The sequence below is a fragment of the Callorhinchus milii genome, unplaced genomic scaffold (genome assembly GCF_018977255.1).
Source record: "Callorhinchus milii isolate IMCB2004 unplaced genomic scaffold, IMCB_Cmil_1.0 Scaffold15, whole genome shotgun sequence".
In the NCBI taxonomy this organism is placed as follows: Eukaryota; Metazoa; Chordata; class Chondrichthyes; order Chimaeriformes; family Callorhinchidae; genus Callorhinchus; species Callorhinchus milii.
In genome coordinates, this window is record NW_024704756.1 from 16735943 (window position 1) to 16763321 (window position 27379).

At 40.6% G+C, this 27379-nt stretch overlaps 1 protein-coding gene across 1 annotated transcript in view; it reads left to right on the plus strand.

Moving 5' to 3' along the window:
* Nucleotides 1–4186, plus strand: part of LOC103179597 — a 36105-nt gene extending 31919 nt beyond the window's left edge. The window contains exons 19-23 of the mRNA XM_042340837.1: nt 165–300; nt 881–934; nt 2020–2132; nt 2678–2828; nt 3536–4186. Of these exons, the coding sequence (XP_042196771.1) occupies nt 165–300; nt 881–934; nt 2020–2132; nt 2678–2828; nt 3536–3651 (570 nt within the window). The 3' untranslated portion in view covers nt 3652–4186. The remainder of the gene's footprint in view (nt 1–164; nt 301–880; nt 935–2019; nt 2133–2677; nt 2829–3535) is intronic.
* Nucleotides 4187–27379: the final 23193 nt, after the last annotated feature.

Genomic DNA, 27379 nt, shown 5'->3' on the forward strand with positions numbered 1-27379 from the left:
ACCATGAAAGAAAAGCAGTGGCATAGTTTATGCATGTACTGCATTCTGACTGAAAAGTGTGGTGCAGGAAGTATAGTGTGAAACGAGGGGATTAAATGCAAACTTAACTTTTTCTGTACCACATTTTGTTTGAAATCCCTCCTCCACCCATCCCCCCACCCCAGGGAGATCTGTCTGAAACACTGAATAAACAGAATGAGTCCATCTTCCAAAGAAAAGAAAAGTTATCTGGACTGAATAGAAACAGTGAGGAACTGAGAGGCCTGACCAGGAGAAGGAGAAATGTAGGACAGTGCAGACGTAAGTGACTGATCTGATCACATTCTCCTGCTCTTTCACTTCAAATGACTTAAATTTTTTCATTCACTGTATAAAGAAATGTCTTTGGCTCATAAATGTGTTTATAAAATTACTTATTTATAGTTAATTAGCAATTTATTAAAAGGAACCTCTTTATTTTCAATTTGGGGATAATTCATAAAGGTATTGTGTGTCAGCCTGGCTCAATTATAGCACTCTCACCTCTGAGGCAGAAGGTTGTGGGTTCAAACCCCACGTTGGGACTTGGAAATCATACAGTCTAACCTGACATTCCAATGCAGTGCTGTGGATGTGTTGCATTGATGGAGGCGCCGTCCTTCAGATGAGACTTTAAATTGAGGTCCTGTTTACCCATTCAGGTGGACGTTAAAGATCCCATGGCGCTATTTGAAAAGTGAGGGGAGTTTCTCCCGGTGTCCTGGCCAACGATCCCCCAAATAAATTGGTCGCTCACTCCATGGCTTTGAATCACAAAGCTCAAACCTTTCTGAAGTTTGAGCTGAATGCTTTGAAACATCTAAGTGCAAATTGTATTTGACAAACTTTTTTCTCTTTGTAGAACTATCATTCCTACAGCTGAGTCCCAATGCTGAGAGAAGCACAATCCAGCAAGGTAATAGTCACACTACCCAGTATATAGTGGAATCTGTTTTGTTGGCTCATGGTTCTACAAGTGGGCAAGTTTTCTATCCTCAGAAATTGCAGAGAATTGTGGCCAAGAGCGTTCATAGAGCGAGCTTTAAATCTTGAATTTGGTGCATTCCAATGAAACACTACACTTTTGAGGTTCGAGATGGGACCTTTGAGACGGTCCCTTACTTTGATGATAAGCAGCAGCAGCCTTGAAAGTGTTACGTGCAGTCTGTTTGGTTTTGGTTTAATGGTTTCCTGATAGAAATGTCAGTGACGGAAGTAAAAGGGGATATTGCACTACATTAAGTGGAAGGAGAGAAGTGTCAACTTGTAGCTGTTAGAAAATGTGAAGTAGTGCCATCGCTTGTAACTCCTCTCATCCCTTGCACACTGTAACAGGGCAACGCACAGCCAAGCTCTTCTCCATCAGTCCTGACAGCTACACTTGGCAAGTGTTGGAACATCCACTCAGCCAACTCATTTTTAGCATAATTTGGTTCTTGGTGTTCATTTTGTCTTCTTCATTTTTACTAAACAAATCAAATTAATTTCCTTCCTGTTGTTTAAGTAACGGGCTACACACTTTTTGCTGAGAGGGTGGTTCGGAGACTCTCTGGACCTGCTGATTGCCTCAGGGCTAAACTGTTGTACATTGACTTCTTCACTCAAAGGGCGGTGAATGTATGGAACTCACTACCCCAAAGGGCTGTTGACGCTCAGTCCTTGAACATATTCAAGACTGAGATAGATAGATTTCTTATTGCAAAAGGGACTAAGGGATATGGAGATAAGGCAGCGTCAGGTTATTAGCTGGAGTTAGATTAGAAGATCAGCCATGATTGAATGGCGGGGCAGAGGCTCGAAGGGCCGAATGGCCTACTCCTGCCCCTACATGTTATGTTATGTTTGCTGTTCATATTGATGGTGGCTTTAAGTTAGCCAATTTAAAAAAAACTTGTAAATTCACTTACTGTCCACTGTTTGTCCATTATCCAGATTGCAATAACATCTTTCCTTTTAAAATCTCTATTCATCATTGGGGTCCCTCAATGTTCTTCACATCAGAGGATTCAACATTTATTCCTTGGATTGTGGCTTCTCAAAGAGGTGCTGGACTGGAAAAAAAATTGAATAAAATACTTGTGAAAGAAGAAGGCTATTACAGTGTGTACAGTCAGGTGAGGAGAATGTTTAAAGCGGTGATGGCCTCTCACTTTGTGGGAGCTTTCATTTTAACTGAACTAAGATTTTCATACAACCGCTGGATTACAATAATAATTGTTCTTAAAAATAATTGCTATCTGATAGCAGTTGAAATACTTCAAAACTGGGACTTGGGTACCTGAGCCACGAGCAAAGGCTGCAGAGGTGGGAATGTTCTCCCTGGAGAGGAGAAGACTGGGGGGAGATCTGATGGATGTCTTCAAGATCCTAAATTGAACCAGGGGATGTAAGTTTGAGCTCAGAAAAATAGAGGTGTAAAGTCATTAAATTGTGTGTGAAAGTGAATGCAATGGACAACCCAGGAAACTGGTGAGGCAAATTGTAGGGGAAAATTGAAGAGGGAAATGGATAGGTATCTGGAGAACAAGTCTATATGAGGAGTTTGGGGCAGGATACTGTAGCGTTGTTATTTATTCAGCAAGTTGGACTTTTCTGATCCTGTACAATCCTAATCTACTGCTTGTGGAGTGCAAGCCCACAATGCCTGATATCTTTACAGGTTCTGTATTTTGATAACTGCATGGCCATGGGTCACGTTGTGCGGAGGAAGAAGTCTCATCTAGTTGGCAATGAACAACGTCTAACAACGCTTTTCCGTTGCATTCAAAACATGCCAAATAACACTGCCAGTAACACCTGCTTCACAGCTGGTAAGCCTGGCGCTTCTATTTACTACCCCTCTTTTCCAGAAAGTTGACTAAATAATAACCGTTATTCTGAATAGAGATTGTGATGCACTTATTTGAGTGAGGCTACATACCAATAAGTCTAGTGACCAATAGATTGCAGACAATCAACACACTAGTCGGTGGAGGTTGTGAGCGAGCAGTCTTTTGATCTATAGTATTTTGGAGGCTCTATTTTCAACTTGTTTAGCATTATTAAACCTCCAAATTATTGTATAAAAAGATGACCTGATTTGCTCTTGAACTCTTGATCAAATGACTGCCTTGTATTTACGGCAGGTACTCATTACTTTATATATAAACTATCTAAACCTTTCGATTGGTTTCTAATCCGTAACTCGCTCGCACAGATCCAGTATTTTATAAATAAACCATTTAATCTGTTAATTAGATTCTATTCTATGACATTCCTGTGTAACCTATAAAACCTTCTTTAAAACGTAATAATATATCCTTGAATTTGATATAGCGCCTTATCACGTTATTGAAACGTCCCAAAGCGCTTCACAGAATATATTGCAAAGTGAATTGAGTGTTTTTTGTGGGTGAAACATATCTCTTCAACATCAACATCTTTAAATCTCCCCTTCCCAACACAATGCTCACTATTGATTTGCCATAGACTTTGAGGTGATTTAAAAGAAAACTTATTGCAGCACTTTGTGGTTTAGGAATTGTGAAGCTTGACCAAGGTGATGAGCTGGAGCTCCTGTTGCCTTCTCGGCCCAATGCTCAGATCTCCATGGATGGGGACTCGACCTTTTTTGGTGCCATTCAAGTATTGTGAAGCGATGGAACGAAGTGGCCACCGCCACTGATGAGCAGAATGATATTGTCCGACCTGCATTTGCTCCGGTGCGTCTCCAGGTTTTCCTGTGCGCGGTGACAGAAACACTTCCCTGGTGCACAGGCACGCCAGACCTGCTATGGAGGGGAGGCGGCTTCTGTGAAACCATCACAAGTTGTGAAGATTTTGTGAAATTCAACCCAGCGACTCACTTTGCTAAACAATCTGTTTTAATCATTGCACAGCTCTGGTGGAGCCAAGCCCTGCCTTGGGTCAGATCTCCACTGAAGCCTTCTCATCAGAAGTGGAACTTCTTGTCCCACTTCTTACATGTTCTCTCTGTTTTTCACGGCAAGCATCAGATAATAAGGGTATGTTCCTGCTGGCTTGAGTGTTCCCATCAAAAGCTACACCTGTAATAGACGTTCAGAAATAATAGCTGATCTGTTAGCAGACTGTGGGAAGAGGTGATCGGTAGTGCTGCAACACCATTCTCACAATTCTGAATCTCTACAAAATAAAAATGTTGCAGAAATCTTAACTCTTTTATAATTTCTACTTTCCCTTTGTTATTGTCTGCCTTCCCTCGTTATGAAGTGCTTCCTTTATTAGTTTGTTTGAGGCGGGACTTGAAGGAGGCTAAGGAGGGGGTGAGGCGGAGTGATTGGGGGATGGAATTCCAGAGGTTGGGGGCAGAGTGGCCGAAGGCTCTCCGCCAATGGTGAGGGTGTGAGTCGGGGGACGTGGAGCAGGCCAGAGCCGGCTGAGCGGAGGGAATGGGCGAGTTGGTAGGGGGTTAGTCCAGCGCCTTGGGACGTCCTCCCGGCGTGAAAGGCGCTATACAAATGTAATTTTGTTGTTGTTATCGGTTGGACTGACCGTTCCCATGTTCTTTGCCCACGTTGTCTTCAAATGTAAGATTGTGCAGCACTTTTGGAAAAATCGTTAAATGGAATCGGTGTTGACCAGAACAGCAGAAAACTGGCTTCCAAATTAAGGCTGAATTTTAAGAAGTTTCCAAAATTCTCCACGATCTTAAATTTTAAGATAATGTCCTAAAGCGAAAACCACGAGAGAGGTTGAGCCTCTGATTTCAGGCCGTCTCTGTAGAGTTTTGCAGGGAACGGATTGGACTGTGACTGAGAGACAGTATACTTTCATCCTACCCTGTCCAGACTCTAATGTGCCAAACTACTCCACCACTTGCTTCTCCTAATAAAGTTAGGACTATATTATAAGATGGGACAGAACATAGAGCATTCTGCTGCATTTGAACTGTGTGGATCGTGAAAAGGTTAATGCTGGAATTCTGTCAAAACCCTACAGTGAAACGTACTGGAGGCCTGTCAGTCAGTCAAACTTTCCTGAGTTACTCTGGGACTTAAGACCGTGTAAATCTGAACTTTCTCACACATGCTCACGCAGACTGCACAGAATGTACCGTAACTGTCAAAGAAATAAATAGATAGGTTTATTTGTACGCCCTGGACTTGTGCCGAACGTGGATGCGTTGGTCAACATTGGTTACGTGTGAGACGTGGGTCCTGAACCTGGGCGAGTTGGATCTACATAGCAGTGGATTAATACTATGCCCCCGCCCTCCACCCTCACCTCAGCCATGTTGCAGGATGGCACATAGACTATCTAGTTCTGAGAAGTAAGGAATTTACTCTCCTGCATCCCCCCCCCAACACCCCCACCCCCTCCTTTCCCAGCACAACCACATAATCCGAACCCAACGTGAGCAGGATTTTAAGGACTGCTAGTATTTAAGATTTAACTCCTGACAATTCGTGCTCTCTTCCAATTTATTCACATAACCCCCACTCAACCCCCCTGAGTTGAGTGCATTGCTCGTATCTCCTACTGGTTGGTACAAAGGTGGCACGAGGAGGGGAACCTGACGACTTTGAATGCCTTCCTGAAATTGCCAAGCGCAGCACAATAAGCCTGTGGATCAGGAGGAGGCCAATCACCTGAAGAGCCTGTTCACTTACATTGATGGCAGATCTTTATTCACCTTTTCTCCATATCCCTTGCTTTCCCAAGTATCTATTTCAATCCCTTTAAAACATCTAATTTTATTCTGTATCCGGGGCCTTCTGGAGCCCGAGAAGTATTTCCTAAATTAAATTAAATAGAAATCAAACCTGGCATCTGACCCTTGCCATCACAGGCTGTGGTTTCAGAGCAGGGCAGTGTCAAAGACTGATCTTTGATAAAGATTGTGCAATGGTTAATAGAACAAACACTATAATTCCACAGTGTGGCCATAGGGTGGCGGTAATACAACATCGACACAACAACAATCCCTGTCTTGACAATACAGTAAACAGGCTCCAGTTAGGAAGCTAACAAATACATCTAATAATAATCCTTGCATTTGATACAACGCCTTGTCATGTCTTCGAGACCTCAAAACGCTTCACAGGATATACTGTAAAGTGTAGTGACTGTATATTTTGTGGGGGAAACGTGACAGCCAATTGTGCACAGCAGTGTCCCACAAAGAGTCGTGGATTGAATGACCAATTTATTTTTATTCATTTAGATATGTGGCAAAACTGATGCTGGTGACTGCTGGAAGTACTCAATCACTGGGCATCAACACGTGAATCCCACAACCTGATGCCAGCCAATCCAGGTTCAGCAATTAAGAGTAATTCTTATTATTATTAAGAGTAAATGAGCGTTGGTGAAAGGGAACTGCACATGCAAAGGGTCGCTGTTAATACACACAGGCGCAGGGTAATGCTCTGTGCGATAATCTGCATAAAAGTCTTTAATGAAAAAAAGGCAACCGACTGAGATGTCTGTATTACACTTTCGTATTACTTGTTTACTTTATCTTCTGCCCGTATAATGTTTCTGTTTCGCCCCTCTCTTGTTAGGCCATTCAACCCGGTGTGGGGTTTCTCACTCAGCAGGGTGGGCGGGCTGAATAGCCCACGCTTATCTATTTCTTCCACATAGTTCATTCCTTGAAATCCGTCTTGTTGCCTCTGTATTGCAGCTCAGGGCTTGGGTGGCCCCCAATGTGTTGCAGGAGCAGAGTTATCTCAATGAAACCTGACCACAGCTAAGTGGCACTCTCCAGTTCAGCCTGACATGCAGTACTCCTAATGCAGCTGGACCAATGCTTTTCATTGCCCTATTGCAGCCTGATCACAGCACTGCTTGGAATAGAACCCAAAGAGTTTTAGGATCATCTTTGTGCCAAGACTACGCCTGGTCTGCTCTGCTCAGTACAAATCCAATCCACAAGGCATTGCATGGCTTTCAGATAGGAACCGTTATGTGTCATTAACAGTTTCCTTCATATTTCCTGAAGCGGAAATCAGTTAAGGCTACAGCTTCCGCTTGTAACTCCAACAGTTACTTCAGTGCGAGTGAAAGTCCATGGCAGGAAACCTCTTGTTATTTAATGCTATTTAACATCTCTTATTTGTTGCCCTCTGACCTGGAGCAGACAAACCTCTGACTGTCTACAAGGTGCAAGCAAGGAGAGACAGAGAAAAGAATGAAAGATTTTCCTTGATATTGCGCTACAAAAGGACAACCTGCCTGTCTTATTTTAATTGTTAATGTGTCTCCTCATTTCTACAAACTGATCGTGAGAAAGTTCCTGATAAGTATATACTACTAATAATAATCCTTGCAGTTGGTATAGCGCTTATCATGTCTTTGAGATATCTCAAAGCGCTTCACGGGATATACTGTAAAGTGAATTATATACTTGGTAGTGTTTCCACCCCTTCCCAAATCCCAATCCCAGACCTCTGCTCATTCTCTAATTGGCTGCAATGTTTTCAAAATGACGAACGGTTTGAAGAGGGTAAATGGAGAAAGACTAAATTCCACATATCAGTGAGTCGGGAACAAGAGGGCAGAAATCCCACATTATCAACCGGAAGAAAAAAAAGGGGGAAACCAAAGATATTTTTATACAGAGGCCAAGACCATTAAAATAGCATCCACTAAAAAGAAAGGGAATTTGGTTAGTATCGGGCGAAAAAATAAGAGGAAATTGTACTGGGGAAAAGTAAGGGAATGTGATTAGAGTTGAGCTTGCCAGTGGGGGAGCGAGCACCAGCTCAGGTACGATGGGGGAGAGTGGGTAATGGGATTAGAGTAGAGAGCTCCAGGGGGGAGTAAGCATCAACTCAAGGGCTCAATTATCATAATAACTGTTACTTTACGTTCATGATTTAACTTTTAAAGTGTCCAAAACCCTTCTAGAAATCTACTTCTGTACGTTCCCTATCTTGTATGCTCCACGTAACCCTGTAAAGCTCTCTGACACGGTGCTGCGAGCTAACTGTTGAAACTGCACCCCCATCCTTCACACCAGGCTGTTATTATTCCCTGTCTTGCCAATGTGGCTCTGATCTCGCCGCAATTCACTGGCACTGACTGGCACACAAGATCTGCCAAGATTCAACCACAACTCATACAGCTGGCATCTTCAGTTAGCCAAGGAACTGGGAGGATGATTTAATAGTCAAGTGGGGTTGAGAAGCAATCTGTTCAGGGTCTGCGGCAAATTAGGTTTTCTTATCAATAGGGCAGTGACACCGATGGGAGGTTAAAAAGGCTTGAATCCTGGAATGGGTTGTTCCAAAACGTTCTGCCTCTACGGGTGTGGTGTGTCTAGGTGTGTGTGGGGCGGGTAGCAAACCCTATCCCTACATCAGCCCTGGTATTTTCATGCTGCAGGACACCTTAGGTTCCCTTACAAAATACACAGTCACTACACTTTACAGTAAATCCTGTGAAGCACTTCACATGAGGAGAGCTATATCAAATGTATGGATTATTTTTATGGTATAACCATTGCTTCTAGTGCGGCGTGAATACATGTGATAATAATAATAATAATAATCCTTGCATTTGATATAGCGCTTTTCACGTCGGGAGGACGTCCCAAAGCGCTTCACAGAACACACTGTAAAGTGAATTGACTGTATATTTGTGGGCGAACGCGGCAGCCAATTGCGCACAGCAATGTCCCACAAACAGTCGCGGATTGAAAAAGACCAATTTATTATTGTTTTTGGTTTTGGAGGGAATATTATTAGGCTCTGTGTGGAGTAAGGAAACTTGCCCAAGGTTTCGCCTTGCCTGATGCAGGTTTTGTTTGTTTTCAAAAGTTTCGGACTCTTCAGAGCAGACCGTTAATAATAATAATCATATAATAATAATCCTTGCATTTGATACAGGACCTTATCACATATTCGAGATGTCTCAAAGCTCTTCACAGGATGTACTGAAAAGTGAATTGACTGTGTATTTTATGGGCGAAACTGTATATCTTGACATAACTTTGTGTGTCTGGAAGCTGACCTGCTATGTGTCAGGGTACCTCGATCAGCTGAGAGGTAACAAGGTCAGCACGGTTTGACTCCCTCTCTCTGCGGAAGCAATCAGTGTCCCAGCAATCAGGGTCCCCCTGGGGCAGTCTCACACATCAGCAGGGTGCTTCAGAAAGGCTGTGTCGTAATGTCCAATTATCCCCCTTTGGCTCATTATTGACCTAATATTCCCATGAGTTTAATTTGAGAGGAAGTGGATTCAGGCCTAACCATCACCAGCCTCCTGTCCACAAGGCTATTTGTAGGCTACAGAAAGGGAAATTCCAGAAACGTGACAGGCCAGAGGGAGGCCAGTTACACCACCTTAGAATACAGAGGAAACATGCACTGTTGCAAGAAGAGATGAAATCATAATGATGTGATAATAATAAGCCTATACTGTTCTTTTGAGCAATTGCTATAACCTATTTTAGTCATGAAACAATTTCACAGAAGTATGTGTTGGGTTATCGATTTTTTGTGCATCCGCTACAGCTTGTGCATATTACACACCAGGTAAACCTGAAATTCACCCATACTGGTGTTCTATAGATAGAGCGTGTCCCACTGCCAATTCCTCCACATATACTGTATATGCCAGGTAAAATATAACAATTCACCCACATGTGGCACCGCCTCTTTCACTGCCAGCTCCTGTGAATGCCACATAAACTATCAGATAAAACTGATTTATAATCTATTTATACCTTATGCTGTATTTCACCCACAAAATATAGTCAATTCACTTTACAGTATATTCTGTGAAGCACTTAGACGGCTCGAAGATTTGATAAGGTGCTGTATCAAATGCAAGGATTATTATGTATGACTTTCTTTCACTGTATAGTGTGATAGGTGCATCTAATTGAGTGTAAATACAGTAATTGCTGTAATAACACAGGTTAACTGTACCATTGTGTTAGTCAGGTAAAAGAGAGGTTTCTGGTCAATTAAGAAATGCAACTGGTGAATTCTTCCTGAACTAATACGTGAAACTCTATGTGGCCTTGCTGTTGAAGGGCAATGGGTTCAGCTGTTGGGTGATTGTTGCATTTGCTTTTTCAACAAGGAAGCAATGAAAAGCGAGAGAGAGTCTTGAAATATTGTGCTGAGGTAAGTCTATTGTTGCCAATGCTGGAAATGTAAGGGCTGGAATTCACAATAACCCGGCATTGCCAGGCTACCAAAACATTACTCGGGCTAGTTCAGTTTAACATCTATTCTCAGGTTTTCACCATTGATGCATCAAATGCAAGAATTATTATTATTGATACTCTACATGGGCAATTCCTGATCTCAACCATGGGGTCTATCAGGTGGAGACATTGGTGAGGCCAAGAAAGATATTTGACACCAAAGGATTCTCTAAATGGGAAAAAAAAAGGCCCCCAAAAAAGTAAACTAATATATTTTTTTAAAAATCATTAATTCAATAAAGATTGTAAAATATAAAGTGTTTATGGTCTCTTGCGTGATATAGAGCCCCATCCTCACCCAACTCCACCGGCTTCCCATCACACCGAGGATACAGTTCAAGATCCTGGTCCTCACCTTCAAAGCCCTCCACGGTCTTGCTCCCCCCAACCTCTGCCAACTCCTAACCTTCTACCATCCTGCCCGCTCGCTCCGCTCAGCGGGCTCCGGCCTGCTTCACATCCCCCGCCTCGCTCGCAGGCAGGCCTTCCGCCACTCCGCCCCCTCCCTCTGGAACTCCATCCCGCAGTCCCTCCATCTCACCCCCTCCCTCGCCACCTACAAGACCCGCCTCAAGACCCTCCTCTTCGACCGTGCTTTCGCTCTCCCTGCTTCCCCCCACCCCACCCCGCCCTCCACCCTACCCCCAGCTCGGGTCCGTAACTCTGTCTGTCCAGCGCCTTGGGATGTCCTCCTGATATGAAAGGAGCTTTACAAATGTAATTTTTGTTGTTGTTGTATAGGATCTGTTTGAAGGAGTGATGCTGGCATTATGTAGCTATGCTGTTGCAACATTTATTCTCAGAACATGCAGTCACTCTGATAGCTTTGCATAATACCATAGCAGAGCCTTCTGCCTGGTACTTGCTGCTGAATCTCCCTTCTGCTTGGCTAATTGCAGCGACAGAAGGCTAATCCTCTCCCGCTGTCTCAAGCTGAGCCCCTTTGATTCTCTAAGATGGGAAGCAGCAAGGAAAGCCAATTGATGGACAAAGTACCAGGAGGGCAAATGCAGACTCACGCCACCGTTGGGTACCTCTTCACGTTACATGCCACCAACTGGCATGGGACATTGGCGCAGAGCGGACCTGGGCTCGGTTGGAGCAGTTTTGTATTCTACCTTATACAGGACACGTCAGGTGGCCATCTTTCTAAAATCAGATTTTCTCCCTTTTTTTTTGTTAACGTTCTTTCTGCACTTCATGCTGTTATCTGGACAGAGACCAGCGGGTGATCTGCTGCTCACTCAATGCTGTTCTGTAATTAGCTGTGGAGAGGTGCTGTGAATGAGTAGGAACCCCAAGGTGATTGATCACTGCTTTTCCATTTCTCCCTAAAGAGGGAATGTTTTGCTTGGTACCTCTGAGCTGAGCCACTCTGAGGAGAGGGACGGAGGGAATTGAGGTGTGTGAACCCACATCCCTCTGCTGTGTGAACCCAGAAAGCAGAGAAGGCAAACAAGGAGAAATTCATGAATAACTTCCTTTTTTAATTTAGTGAATCAGTGCTTGAACTTATTTCTCTTGAGAAAGAGCTAAATCGTCAGGAAAACGTCCACTTCTATGAGACTAATATGAGTTTCTATATCGCTTAGAGTAACACCCTTGTGGTTAATTATTGCTAGATTACTTAACATGTTCAATTTTTCTCTCACAAATACTCATAACATTACAACCCATCACCCAGGGCCTTTTTAATATTGATAAGGTTAACTCAACCATCTTTGAACAGCAACTCAGCAATGATATTATGCGCTTCAGGGATATTTAAAATGCAAGCAGTTTAGAACAATTAAATTAGAAAATTAATAACTGTTAAACAGAGAGTGTTTCATTGTTTTAATGCGGACTGAAGGAACTGGCTGTTAAACTACATATACTAATAATAATCCTTACATTTGATTTAGTACCTTTCACGTTGGAAAGATATTTCAATGTGTTTCACAGGATCTACTGTAAATTGTAGTGACTGTGTTTTGTAGGCAAGCATTTACTCTGACACCTTTTTCAGTTCACTTGGTGTTGCTGTGCACCAGAGCTAAACTAACTAACTGGGAAGGTCCCGAGGTTGAGACTGCTTTCTAGTCCATGGGTGAGCGAATTGATTTAACTTGGGCGTAAATCAGGATTCTGGTTAGCTTTAGTGTTCCTGGGATGAGGGGAAAGAAATCCCATTCCCCTGCTTTCTCGCCTAAAGTTCACTTCAGCGCTCCTGAGTTCAAGTAGAAAAAGAACAACCAGGAGTCCTGCTCACTATCCAGTGACTTCTGCTGGAAATTGTGTGTGAATGTCAAGTGAGGATAGGATCAAACTCAACTCCAAATAACCTGTTAACTCCTGGTGTCTAGACATGAAGACTTGGGTAAGGAATCAGAGAACACTTAGTGCCAGTGGAATTTATAGCAGAATAAGGACAATGGAGAGTGAAAGATAAACCAAATGATGCTCTCTTATTTGTCTTTATATTAATGATATTTATTACACGTGTCATGGTTGTAGCTGATCCTGAAGAACTAAACTGCTCTTCTCTTCTTCCTTAATTCACAGTGTTATTGTCGGGCTGGGTTTGGCAGTACAACATCCTGAACCTGACCTTTATCAGATACAACATGTTCCCAGAATTAAGTGTTTTTCTTACTGAAAGGGACAATGAGTCAGGCTCAGTGGAACAGAATGCTAAAAGGAGCATAGCGGCAAGGTACAGAGTGTTCTGATTGAGATGGTGCGGGGCATCAGTAACTTGCATAGTTTATTGTCATTGGCAGTTTATCTGGCCTTGTGATATTGCTATTTTGATGTCAGGAGCTCAGTGGTGAACAATTCATGGTGATCAGACGGTGATTAATTCCACTAAGCATCAATCTGTCAGACTTGCATTCTCTGCATTTTTCACTCTCTTCATTCCCACAGGAGTACTTGTTCCTTTTCCTTTGTTCCACTTCCTTTATCTTATTTGCTTTTTCCATGTCTTTTATTTATTTAACCATTTCCACTAAGAAGGTGGGCGGTTTCAGGCTACACTTAAATAGATGTTGTGTGTTTGTCTTCTTCTCGATGCAAATGCCAACCATTTATACTGAGCAGCAAAATCAATATCTCTCTCTCAGTATCAGCCGGAGATAAATCAGATCCAAAGCCAGAGGAAAGCACCTGGGGATTGCGATGTTTTTAAAAACAATTCTTCTCTTTGGGCTCTGCATTCCTGAAATTCCACCTAGTCTTGGCAGGAAGACTGTTTGCTTTTAAAATTTAAGATGGTTGAGAATTGCTAAATTCAGTCTCAATTTGAAAGCTTTTTTTTAAAAAAAACTGCAACAATCCCGCTTCCAAATAAAAAATGAATTTAAAACGTTTTCCCAATTCTGCGGGCCCTGACATGTTAAGACAAAATGGTTGTACAACTATGAATAGGAATTTCAGGCCCTCTGTTGCTTTATCGCTGGTTTCTGTTGCAAGCTCAATATTTATAGGCATACATCAGGGTGCCCAGCGGAAGAGGGTCAGCCCACTATTCTTTTGACTGTACTTTGCCCAAACATGACACAAGCACATTATCAAGGAAGTGTAAATGTACTCAGCCAGCACTGCTGGTATAGCGCCACATGTGAACCTATGATTGCACTGCTTCACTGAAGCAAAATGCTGTATTAAGAGGTTGCTTAACTGGCTGTGAAATGCCAAGCACAGCATCTGAAAATAGAACTGTGTCCCTCCTTTCCCATCTTTGAAGGGAACATAAAACTTTAATCTTGAAGTGTTATTGCATCTGACATTCTGTTGTAATTGGGTTCAACCGGGTTGCTCTTTTTTTAACCTAACAGTATTATTTTTTAATATTTAGCTTCACAATATCTGGTACCAAGGAAGAAAAAGTCCTGAGGGATCTACAGAGCTTCCTACAGCTCTACCTTTGTCCTTTATGGATCAGCAGATAATTTCTCCTGCATTCACCGCCCCCACCCCCATAACTACAACTGTGAACCATAAATCATACTCCTGAAGATTCCACTGGAGTGAAGAGCAATTGTTCAGGCTGGTTTGCAGTATGCAGTTGACCTGATTTCATATCTTAAACCCTCCAACCCATAGTTTGACAGTTATGTGATGGCGGGGCAATACTGCAGATTTAAATTGTACGGTGATTGCTAAAGGAATGTTTGGCACACATTTTCAAATGTTTTTACAGACACTATAACATCACTTGGGCTGTTACTGACTAAATGACAAATGACTTTTCCTTTCATCAAGCAGATTAAGACTTAATTAAGCATGTTTTTATTATGTGTCCCCATACAGTGCAGGCCCTTCAGTTCAATGGAAGTTCTATTATGCGCCAATTGTTAACACTGAACTTTTCATTAAGTATTTATGACGAGAAATCACACTGTGTAACCATGTAGTGAACTGTTGGTATGTGTATGTGATAGACCCCATTCATTGCATGTTTGGTATGTAAAAGGGGAAATTAATCTGAGGATGTTTTAGCTCAAAATGTCAACCTGAGCACGGAAGCAATGGTCGCTGTGGATGCCTGAGTAAAACAGGAGTTAATAAGTGCCAAAGCTAACACCAGGACAATGTGGCCTCTCCAGAAGAATCAGTGCAATTTTACATTGAATGGTTTGGGGCTGGGAGTGACTGCAGTTTGAGCTGTAGAATCAAAGAAAAGGCATTTCATAGGCATCTGTGAGCTACCTGAGAAATGAAACCTTAGTGAAATACTGTAGACTGTTTTTTAGCAGATGGAAACACTGAAGCAACCTAATATTTAATGCTATTTTCAGGTGAATTTCAATATTTGCAACCTGAATGTACAGACCTAATAAAGGATAGAGTCTGTCTTTATTTCTAAGTAAATGGGATAAGTTAACAAAATAACTGTTAGTAAAGATTCCATACAGCATTCTGCCATCGTAAACTTAAACGTCTCCCATTATTTTGACAAGGAATTGACTGATCAACTGAGCATCCTGATTGATCCACAGTCAATAATCAATACTGATAATAATCCTTGCATTATCTTGTAAATTTGACGCAGCACCTCATACGTTAAAACATCTCAAAGCAGGTCAGTTTTCGATAAAATGCAGTGACAACAACAACTTGCATTAATATAGCGCCCTCCAGGCCTCGTGGCATCCAAGAGTGCTTCACTGTATATTTATAGGCCATTTGTACACAACAATGTCTGACATAGCCAGGAGGTTAAATGGCCAATTTCATTAGAGGTTTGGTGGCCGGGGCAACAGGAGAATTACCTTTTTTCAAAAAGTGTCATTGGATCGTTATCATCCACCTGAACAGAACACGACAATACAGCAGCCTTGTAACATACAGCAGACAGGGAGAACTGATGGCTAAAATTAGTCATATTTTTGTGCATCTTTATAATGGGATCAGGGTGAGATAAACCCTTGTGTGTTATCCTAGTGCCAGAGAATATAGTGTTTCCTTTAATTATTATAGTTATATGTTGCACAATCTAAAAGGCACCGTATCCACAGACACAAGGGATTTGTGAGTGGCTGTTGATTATGTGAAGCCTTTTCCAGGGAATCATAGCTGATGCTTAGAAAGCGGGATTACAATTCCAAGTGTGTGGGAGGTGTACGAGTGGGCAGAAAAAGTGGGAGCATGACACACAAAAAGGAAGTGCTGGCGCACTCACCCTAGTAACACAAACAGGAACACCTCCATCTGACAGCTGGAAATGTTCAGATACTTGCCTACAAAATAGTCTGCAAGAATAAATGTTTTACAGCGGGTATGGACTGCTCTACCAATAATTGCATATTTTTGTACTGTTAGCTCCATCTGTCTGATAAATGTATCATTATGCAGAGAAGAAATGGGAAAAGAAATGGGAAAAATACAGATCAGAAAATCTTTATTTATATTTGCTAACAGGTTTTAAATTATTGTAAGCTTTGTAACAATATCATCCTGTCACACTGTGTTAGCTGAAATTACACAGAATTATCATGGTCTCAAATGACATAATATCCAGGTGTATCTCATAATATCTCATATGACATAAACTAACTGTTTCCTTGATTCTGATGATATTGTAAACTGCTAAGAGTGAGTTTTGGGCTTCGTGCAAACGTTCCCTGAATTCCTGCTCTCCTCCACCCCCAAACCCAATGAAATGCTGGAATATCAGTCGGGATTTCTGTTCCTGTGTGCTCTGTTCAGTGATCTCTGCTGGAAGGTGAAGGCCCATGTGTAGTATAAACAGATCTGATCGGCCTATCTCTGTGCCATATCATCTTATGTAACTCTATGTAATTCTACGGAAAGGGCAAGTATACAGCCATATTGTGAGGTGACGAATTAGGTCAATTAGGATTAAATAACTTACTAACAAATGAAAAATGGCTGTGGGTGAGGTATGAAAAGGTTTCTGGAGCCTTGGAACCACACCCCAGTGCAAGTTACGACATGGAAAGGGGAAAAGCAGATAAATGAACAAAGAAAAGAACTAATCTGAGTTTATCCAGACTCCAGCCATATGCTCTCCTTCACCCAGCACTATCCATATCTGATCAGTAGATCAAGGATACTTATTTTTATATATGGATAATGCAATTCTGAAATGTTATGAACAATGCTTCATGTTTCTGATAAGTTTATTAAATATAAACGCCTGGTCACCTTGTGCAGTAACCCAATTCTCATTTTATATTCTGTTTTTATCACATTATGAAATACTAGATGTACCACACTTTAATCTAATCTGAACTCTTATCTCCTCATCTGCACATGCGTCATTGGGGCTAGGATGGGGGAGGATAATAATGATAAGTCCTGTAGCTTAGTGGTTAGAGCACTCGCCTTGCAAGCGAGGGTGGGCAGGGCAAAACGTTAGGTAAGTTTCCTTACTCCACACACCTCCGTTTACCTAGCAGTAAGTAGAAACCTGGTTGTTAATTGAATGGTGGATCACTTTTCTGGGGCTAATAATCCCTTAAAAAAATAATAATTTGATCACTCAATTCATGACTGTTTGGGGGACACCGCTGTGTGCAATTGGCTGTCGAGTTTTGTCCACAAAATATACATTCAATAAACTTTAAAGTATATTCTGCAAAGCACTTTGAGACGTCTTGAAGACATGATAAGGCGCTATATCAAATGCAAGAATTATTATTATTATTATTCCTACCCCTGAGATTGCATGATATCTAAATAAATAAACTGTATAGCATTTAGACTTCTTTGCTGGGAGTGAAGTACCTTGCATAATCGTAAATAAGAAGGTAGGTTGGGGAAGAAAAATTGACCTCAAAAATTCAATTTGCTGCATTTACATAATTTTAATTGGTTCTGGTCGCTCTGCAACTTACTTGACTTATACAGAGATACTCCTGTGCATTGTGCACGCATTGATACCGAATTGTGTATCATTATTCATTGAAATCTACAAATCTGCACAGTGAACCTTTGATCCAGATCTGCATTCGGGAGATAGCACACACTGAATCACCCAGTACACAGAAAGATGGTTGGTATGGTGACACCCATTATCAACACATCCAGAACATAGCAGTATATACACTGGGTAGAGGATCATTCCGTGTTTCATACTGCCCCTCCAACACAGTGCTGAGATATCCAGACTCATCCTATACAAGTGACAGAGCATGAAATACTCGCGGTGAAGGATTTCTAGCTCAATTTTGTTTTGCACAATTGAACTGAGTGTTAATCTTCACATTTACATCTCACTAGTGCGGAGCAGGTTCCCTTCCTACCTCATCCTCACAGGCAAGGTGTTGCTTGGATTGGTGACCATGTACATTAATTAGAGCTCAGAATCTTACTAACAGAATCAAATATTTAATAGAATGCTTTATATTAATGTTGTACCAGCACAGTGAACTGACCCCAACTATACAAAGGAAAAATGTCTCACAAATTAGACTCTGGGAGTTTCTTGGATTACAGAAATACTTTAAAAATAATAAAAAAAATTGATAGACTTCAAGAAAATAGACCAGCATTGAATGATTAATTTGTAGTTGATTCCAGTTACTGTCATATATTCAGACTGCAATACTCCTCCAAAGACAATTATAACAAAATAAGGACAAGTTTTAGTTGTTAATTGTCCTAATTTTGTTGATTCAGGTACAATAAAATCTTGCAGCAATCTTTTAGAATACATACCAGCTCAGGGAGTGAAGGTGTTAATGTTGCAGAGCAGGAGGCTGTGAGGAGGGGTGCCTGGGGTGACTTGTAGGGTGAATTGCCTGCCTCTCCCAGTGGGAAAGCAAGTGGATTTCTATTGGTGAAAACTAGAGCAAAGTCTGGAAATCACAAAGTATGGTACTACAAGCGAGAACACAGACTCATCATAGTTTACTGACTATCCCTGGAGTCCACTGAGTATATCTGCACTGAGTAGTACAGCCAGAAGGGTTTATAGTACCCAGCTTTATGAGACACTTGGCATGCCTCTCCGATGGAGATGTTGAGAATGGGACACTGCTATTCTTGCCATTGCTACATTTACCTTTATTTATATCAGGTCCCTTCTTGCTTTACAGCACCACAAGGAACACACTGAAGTCGAAGGATGGGTGGAATCATTAAGTAAGACATGCAAAGAATGATGTAATGCCATTGACTGTGGTACATGAAGATGTCACCAGTTTTCATGCCGGGACCTGTACAGTATAACCGCAGCATAAGCTGAAGAGCTGTGCCTGATTGCCAATCACCTTCATCTTTTGTTCTGTTCTCTACTTTTGCTATGGAAAGGACAAAATATCTTTGCAAGAGAAAATCTCAACTCTTTTTAAAAAATGAAGCTTTGGGCTGGGTACTTGTTTCTGCAAATGCCAGACTTAGACATGTGATGTCGTCTGACATACACCATTGCGATGTTGCTTTGCTAAGATTCTTGTTGGCAGTACAAGGCACTGCAACACAAAGACAGTGGTGTACACAAGTTGCTTTTTCTGAGTAAAGCAGTGAAAACTCATTCGGTTTAGCTGTATAAACACAGGGCTGATGATTAATGGGACATGCTGTACTTTTCTTTCTCTGTAACATTGCCAACATTAATTGAAAAATTGCATGGGATACATGAGAAATCTCTCACAACTCTTTATTTGGCCTAGAACAAGTAAACTACAAACTCAAACGCCCACAGAGAGCAAGAGAGAGAAAATACAGAGGGAGAAACACCGATTGATGTTATGACTCAGAAAAGGTTTACTAATAAAATGAAACAGAACTTGTCAGTTGAGTTAAAAAAAAACACTGTACTCATCTCCCTGGTGTGTAAGATATATGAATCACTATTGTAATACGCTGTGTTGCCACATCAAAGCATCAGACTGTGTGCTTGTTTAGGGGATGCTGCAGGGAGGTAAGCAAATGAGCCGACTCATATTGATGTTACACCAATTGATTTTGAGTAACATTACGTCAATGTATTTGAGCTTTCATTGCTGTGTCTCACAGTGAAATTAGCCTTAAACAGCCCATTACAATTATATTAGCCTTTTGTCTTTTAGATGCAGTCTGTAAAAAGCATGTTAGTTTATAACTGAGTGAGAGGATTGTGTGCCTGTTAATGTCCATTGGTTTTGTTCCCAATTGTCTTACCTTCTGTCATGAAGGCAACAACTAATGGGATATGGTTTCACAGGCACTGGTACCTTGCCCAAGTAGCTTAGTGAATCAAGAACATGCACTAACATTACCAGACTATTGAACCATAAGGCAACACCATCCCATCCTCATCTGATGCCGAACATTTAGGTTGAATTTAAAATTTTTCAAAAATTCTGGATGATCTTAAAATTTTAGAACTTGGACTGAAGCCAAAGCCCAGGTGGCAGCCCTTCTCTCTGCCAGACACACCGTGCCAGTCTTTCTCTCTGTCTCATACTCAGTACCAGCATTTTTTTCTGCCTTGCAATTTCTCTGCTCCACACATGGTATTAGGCTTCCTCACTTCACTCCTCCACTGGGGTTCAGGTATCACTCACCTGGTGCCAGGAGTCCAGGCTCCATTATTCTCTTAATGATGCAAGTCAGCACAGCATAATCAAAGACAGTCTGAGAAAGATCAGTCCCAGGGGATGTTAATATTATTAAAGAACGCAGATGAACTTACATTTCTTCTCCTACACTTTACATGCCTAATGCCATTTGACTTCAAACTATAAAATGATTATTCAAGGGCAAGATATTCTTGACAACCATGTGTTGCTGAGAGATCCTTCTTTTATCTGTAAATGATGTGCACAACCACAATTGTTGTTGCTTAGACACCTAATGTTTCAGTAAGACTGTAAAACATCAAGGAAAACAGGAACCAACCACAAGTACATTTTCCGTCTCCAGAAGCTTGCTTATCCAAGAGAGAATTTTGCTCAAATCTAAATGCAGCAAAATAAATCTTTTTGTCTCATTTTATACAGTTACTGCATGTGTAGCTACAGCAAACTACAGTTAGTTTAAGCACAATGGGTAGGCATAGATGATGCTAACACACAAATACAGAAACCACTATGTTAATTGCATTTAATTTTGTAGTAACCTTGTTTAACCTGTTAGTAATTTGTGACACATACATTACAGCTCCCCTGTGCCCTTCTGTCAGAATTACTGCAGACTGGCTGATAAACAAGTGGTTAATCGAGCCTCTGGTACCTTATTGGATCATGACTGTCCTGGCACTGCATAATTAATAGATGAATCCCTTTGTGCATGGTGCTTTATGACATGATATGAACTGGAGAGGTGCCTAAATTAAGTCTCATGAGGCCAATAATAGGCCATTTGCTGCAACAGTGATTGGAGAGATTGGTGGTTTGATTGTTCTACTGAAAAGAAACAAAGAACATTATCTTGTGTGAAGTCCATTAGATTGGAAGTCCGAGCTGAAGGATGTGGCCCTACAGTAGCTTGAAATTGGATGCTGCTCAAAAAGAGATACTGACATCACCCCTCTCCTGTCAGATATAAATAACTGTAGTCAGATATGGAAGAAATGCAGTAACCCGACAGTTTGTTGGGTACAGCACCGACATTCCAAACAGGTGGTGTTGGGTTTGAGTCCGAGGTCTGATTGCTCTTTTTGCCAGTGCTTGGGAAATGTGTTTATAGATACTGTATAATGTAATCTTTAGATGAGATGTTGCTTCTTGGATTGATAGTGTATGGCCACCCAATGCTAATCCCTAAGCCCAATATGAGCAACAGAACAACAACTGAAGTTTAACTCTACAATGTGACTCACTTGGATAGTGATAGCAAGATCCTTCTGTTAGCAAACCTTCCAAACTACAGCTTCTCCTTCTACCTACATCATTGGATTCGGGAGATTAACATAGCAAAATAGTTTGTGAATAATTTATAACACCCAAAAGGCAGTAATGCAGTTAATTTTAAGGGGAAATTTTCCATTGAAGTGTTACAGTCCTGGTAATTGTTACAAGCAGATAATAATAATCCTTGCATTTGCCACAGAAAAGCGATCCGCCAATCAACTAACAACCAGGTTCCTACTTACTGCTAAGTAAACAGAGGCGTATGGAGTAAGGAAATTTGCCTAATATTTCCCCCTGCCTCGGAATCAAACCCAGGTCTCTTGCTTGCAAGGCGAATGCCCTAATCAATACACTACAGGACTCCACAATCAATGGTCTACAAGACTCCAGATAAACTGTCTCTACAAACTTCTCAGGATCTATTGGTTGTATGAAACTTACGATGCAGAATAAAGACCCCAGACAAAGTACAGTATTATTAAATATAACTTAAAAGAACTTCAAGCAAATATTAAATTAATCTGATAAGGTTAGATGTGAAAACTGAAGACAGTTGTTTTAGTGGCAAACCTTTACATTACATCAAAGTTCTGTAAAAAAAATAGGGAGTTCATTAAAGGTTCACTGTAGTTTTGTCAGTACTGCAGCAAATATCAAGGCTCTTGATATTGTGGCATGACACTCTTACACAACATGTCCAAGTGTATGTGTTATTTGGTGCAGCAAAGTGGAAAAATGTTCACTCCCAAAGCAAAATCTTTAAAGTGGATGAACTGGACCAAAAAAACACATTCTGGCACAATAGATTTCTGCACGGTGCTCCTGACGCATTTGTATTGAGGCACTGTGAATATTCTTGCAGTTAACCTTGTAAAAATCAATTGCAAGGAATTATGATTCATCTGTTTTTTCTGACTATTGCTATGCTTCACAATATTGTTTACCCAGTGAATATCATTATAAAGGAAACCCGCTTGGAGGAATTATTGTGAGGGAACTGAATTAAAATCTTTAGTTGAAAGAAATCATTCTTAAAAGCGTGATATTAATTCAGCTATGCTGCTAGGCTCAGCAACTCCTCAATGCAGTTCTCAAAGAAATCTTATCAATACTCATTCTTTAAGCATGAATATACTATGAACAAGAAACAAAACGAGGTAGAGAGGTAACCTTTTCTCAGGGCTCAGCCCAGGCTATTTTTGATTGTAATAATAATAATTCTTGCATTTGATACAGCGCCTTATCACTTTGAGACGTCTTTGAGATGTCTCAAAGCACTTCACAGAATATATTGTAAAGTGAATGACTGTGTATTTTGTGGGCGAAATACGGCAGCCAATTGCGCACAGCAGTGTCCCACAAACAGTCGTAGATTGAGTGACCAAATTATTATTTCTTTATATTTTTTTTGATGGGATTATTACCCCGAAAACCATCCGACAATTGACTAACAACCGGGTTCCTACTTACTGCTAGGTAAACAGGTGTGTTACACTGTTACTGAACATCCTGATTTAATTATCTCTCTTAAGTTTTCACTTTTCACCTTAGACAGCTTGGCTGATAATGAGAAGTTCAACACAAACAAATACAAGCTATTGCTTGTAAGAAGTAAAAATAGGAGCCACACATACTCTATGGATAGGAAACAAGTTGCCCAAGGGTGAAGCTGAAGGAGACCTAGGAGTCTTTTTCTCCAACAGAGATTTTGTGGCTCTATCTTATCTTTAAGGTTGACTCTTCTTTTCTTTTTTTGTTTCTTTTCACCCAGTTATATTCTTGCCAAGAAAGTGGGCAAAACCACAGATCCAGTCCCAGCATTATGAATCAGCCGTAAAGAAATCAAAAAGCAGACAGGAAAAGACAATTCCCAGAAGTTTATCTTCAGGGTAATGTTTCACTGTAATTAGGGCAATTAGTTATGTCTCGCAACACCTATCACATGTTTGGAGCATTGTTCTTCCTTGGAATTGAAACTTAGCGATGATAAAGGTGTTCAGCAGATGCTCATTTACTTTCACAAGTTCATAATACACATAAGAAAATCTAAATTGTTTCCTGATAGTTCTTCATAATATATCATTCTGAATAAACAGCTCAAAATTAACTGATCTATTAAAATAGTACATTGCCTTTTTACTCTGTGACCTAAATTTGAATGCGGACTTTCAGGATAAAACATTTATTTCTGTCCTATTTGAAATTCCTTGTTTTTGTACACTGCAAAAATACTGAGGCATACATAGTATTTTCTTAAGATATCATCTAAATTTCACTTCATTGTAGGTTAGCTGTGGGAATGCACCCCACCATGAGTAAAGGCCTTCAGGGAGAGGAGGGAAGAAAATTGGAAAACAAAATCACTTTTGAAAAGTCCTGGATGGGAGGAGGGATTAAAGGTAGTAATCCAATTTTTTGGTTCAGATAACTAACAAGCCGCTAGAGATTCACTCTTGTAGATTAAGACATCATCAATTGGATTACCAGCCTGCAATTCACTCGCATGCATCCAGTGTCCTCTATACATTCTGAAAAAACGTACTAGCTATATTAGTTCCCAGTAACCAATTGCAAATTATTGGTAAACTTGCAATGATTACATTCTTTTACGTGACAGATGTAATTGTACTTCATATATTGCCAACAGCCACAGGTGCTGCCTTCAGGACAAGAGAAAAGTGGGAAACAAAGCACCACTCCATGAAGTTTAAACTCTAGTTTAATTTTTATGTGTTCAGATTTGTCATCGATATGTGATGACCTTCTCTCATTCCAGTTTTATCATGTTATAAAGTCTCAACATTTATGGCAACAATAGAATCCTAGATTAGATTATTAATCCAATGTCTCTGATCACCTTGCAGTAAGTAGGAACCCAGTTCTTAGTAGATCAGGGGATCACTTTCCGAGGGTAATAATCCCTTCAAAAAAAAATAATAATTTGGTCACTCAATCCACGACATTTTGTGGGACACTGCTGTGCGCAATTGGCGCCACATTTCTCCCACAAAATATACAGTCAATTGACTTTACAATATATTCTGTGAAGCTCTTTGAGATGTCTCAAATATGTGATAAGGAGCTATGTCAAATGCAAGGATTTTTATTATTATTACTACCTTGTATTCACTCCCAGTACAATAAGGAATTGCAAATTATAAGATTTTTAAAAGTCTCCAGGAATAATTTTTTATGAGTTAATAAAATATATCCTAGAATTATGAGTTTTAGAAACAGTATATGTGATTTCAAACCAGATGCTGTAGTACAGAAATTTAACTCCCTGAATGCTAATTACTGCGGGAGGCACAGCATTAGTCAACCTGAAGTAACTAATCCACCTACAAATTAATTTGAAGGATTGGCCCAAGTCAATTGTATATTGGAGCTCTCAGTTCAATTTAACTCCATATAAAAATTCTAATTTGGAAAACCATAAAGGTTATATGAACAGTTTATTTAGTTTAGCCTTTGTTTCTTTTGCAAACTGAAAGAAATCAATAAAATTTATATGAGAAGACTTTGATCCTAATTTGCTGTTCACTCCTTTATTTAGAGTTCAAATAAATCCGTCTAGATCAGTGTCGTGTTTATAACCGCATAGAAACAGAAACACCTGATGGTGATCTATCCACTACTTAAGAATCGAATGGTGCGCCCACAGGTAAAGAGATTGCCACGGGGCACGGTTAGCATTGATTCACAAATGGCTGAACAGACGGTCATTTATCTGCTTCATTCAGCACATTAAACAGATTGTTTACAAACAATTGGAGCTCATCTGTAAGCTTTGGGGTGCCCTGTTGTGGCAAGACTGGCTTCTCAGATGCTGAGATTAGTATATAATCTAGTTGTGGAGTCCTGTATTTCAGTGGCGAGAGTAAGTGAAAGAACCTGGCAGGGTAAAATGTTGGGCAAGTTTCCTTACTCCACACGCCTCTGTTTACTCAGCAGTAAGTAGGAACCCGTTTGTTAGTCAATTGGCAGATCACTTTCCGGGGGTAATAATCCCTTCAAAAAAACATACGGTCATTCAATCCACGACTGTTTGTGGGACGCTGCTGTGCGCAATTGGCTGCCACATTTCGCCTACAAAATGTACAGTCAATTCACTTGACAGTATATTCTGTGAAGCGCTTTGAGACGTCTCGAAGACATGCTGGGGCGCTATATCAAATGCAAGGATTATTATTATGAACATTTTTGGGGGTATTCTGTCAACCAAAAACTGGTTTCTCCAGCAGAGGCAGGAGTGGTACAGCAGATTCTTGCTGCACCACACAGAATATTGCCCTGGGAATCAGCGTTTGGTTACAGATTTCATGTGATCAGAATATTGGAAATACCAACAAATTTGAGTCTTGTAGGATACCCTTTATCAGACCGAACTACAGGCATATGACTTTCTAATTTAATATTTATTGTGCTCAAATACAGTATAGTATCTCAATTCATTTCATAATTAAATTTTGGCTTGGAAAATGTGGGACAGTGGGTTTCAAAAAACATTTGATATTCGTAAAAATGGACTTTGCAAATAGTGACTCCTGCTGGAAACTAGATTTGTGTCACACCGACCCTGGGAGTTCCGCTTTAATGTGATCTACAATGCAAGAAAACAAATGATCTTGCCCAAATTCTGGTGATGATCAAGGTGTGCACAATTCAGAGTATTATGTTTCCCATTATAGATCTAATTTGTGATATTTGCCAAAGATGCCGGTATGATTTGTGGCTAGCAAATTGAGAATCACAAGTTCTAAACAAAAGTACCGGCTATTTCCTGCTAGTGATTTTTACTTGCTGCACTTCTTTTCAGACTTTGATTTATAATAATAATAATCCTTATTATTTAGCGCCTTATCACGTCTTCAAGATGTCTCAAAGCATTTAAAAATTGTCAGCCATGAATTTTAGTGCAGGTTTCACAAACTGGAACTTGCAATTCAACCTAATAAATATCACAAATGAGACCACAATAATCTGGGTTTTCAGGCCATCAACTGTGCTGCTTGTTGTTAAAGCAGTTAATCAGGAGTGGCCACCTGGAAGCTGTTTATACAACAGTGTAGGAAGGCTCTGGCTAATTCAATGATCAGTGTCCTCAGTAAGTTTATGTTAAATCAAAGCCACTCTTGCATACTAAGAAGCGAGTGTGCTCTCCTCTGAGATGCTACAAGTAGAAAGCATAAAATTCCCACAGGCTGAGCTATCAGTCAGTTGCTCTCCAGAGTTCACCTTCAATTACTGCAGATGCTCCGCACATCTGCTCCTTCTACTGACAGTGCCACCACTGGCAGCACATTGCACGGCGTCGAAAGGGACATAGCGCGTGTTGGAAGAGTGCATTGTCATCATAGGAGCAAAAGCACTAAACGTAACAAATGCGGAACACCACACATATTTTCGCAAATTTATAACCCCCTTACTGAAGTTAATATGTTACAAGAGTACTTTGTGATTTGCCTGGACAAAGAAAACCGTAAGGTCAGTTTGCCAAATCTTTTCAATAGGTAAGCACATAACTTTATCCGCCTTATTATTAGAGAGTAATTTTGCTATTCTAGATTTTGTTGGTTATGTAGAAGAGCCATCGACTGACATAATTCCATATACGTGAACAGATATTTCATCATCTTGGGCCTTCCTCCTTAAGTGAAAGGTGCTATAAAAATGCAAATTGCTGTTGTTGTTCATATAGTTTCTCAAATATTCTAGGTATAGTATTGCAGACTGAGAAACACAGATTTGTGTGTTGTGCCTAAGTTGGAACGCATTACAATATGAGCAATACAAAATCCATAGACAGAATTCTCTGCTACTAAGGTAAGCAAATGCATTACGTATAGTTGCACATATGTCGAGATACATCCAATCGATGGCACTGAAAAAACTA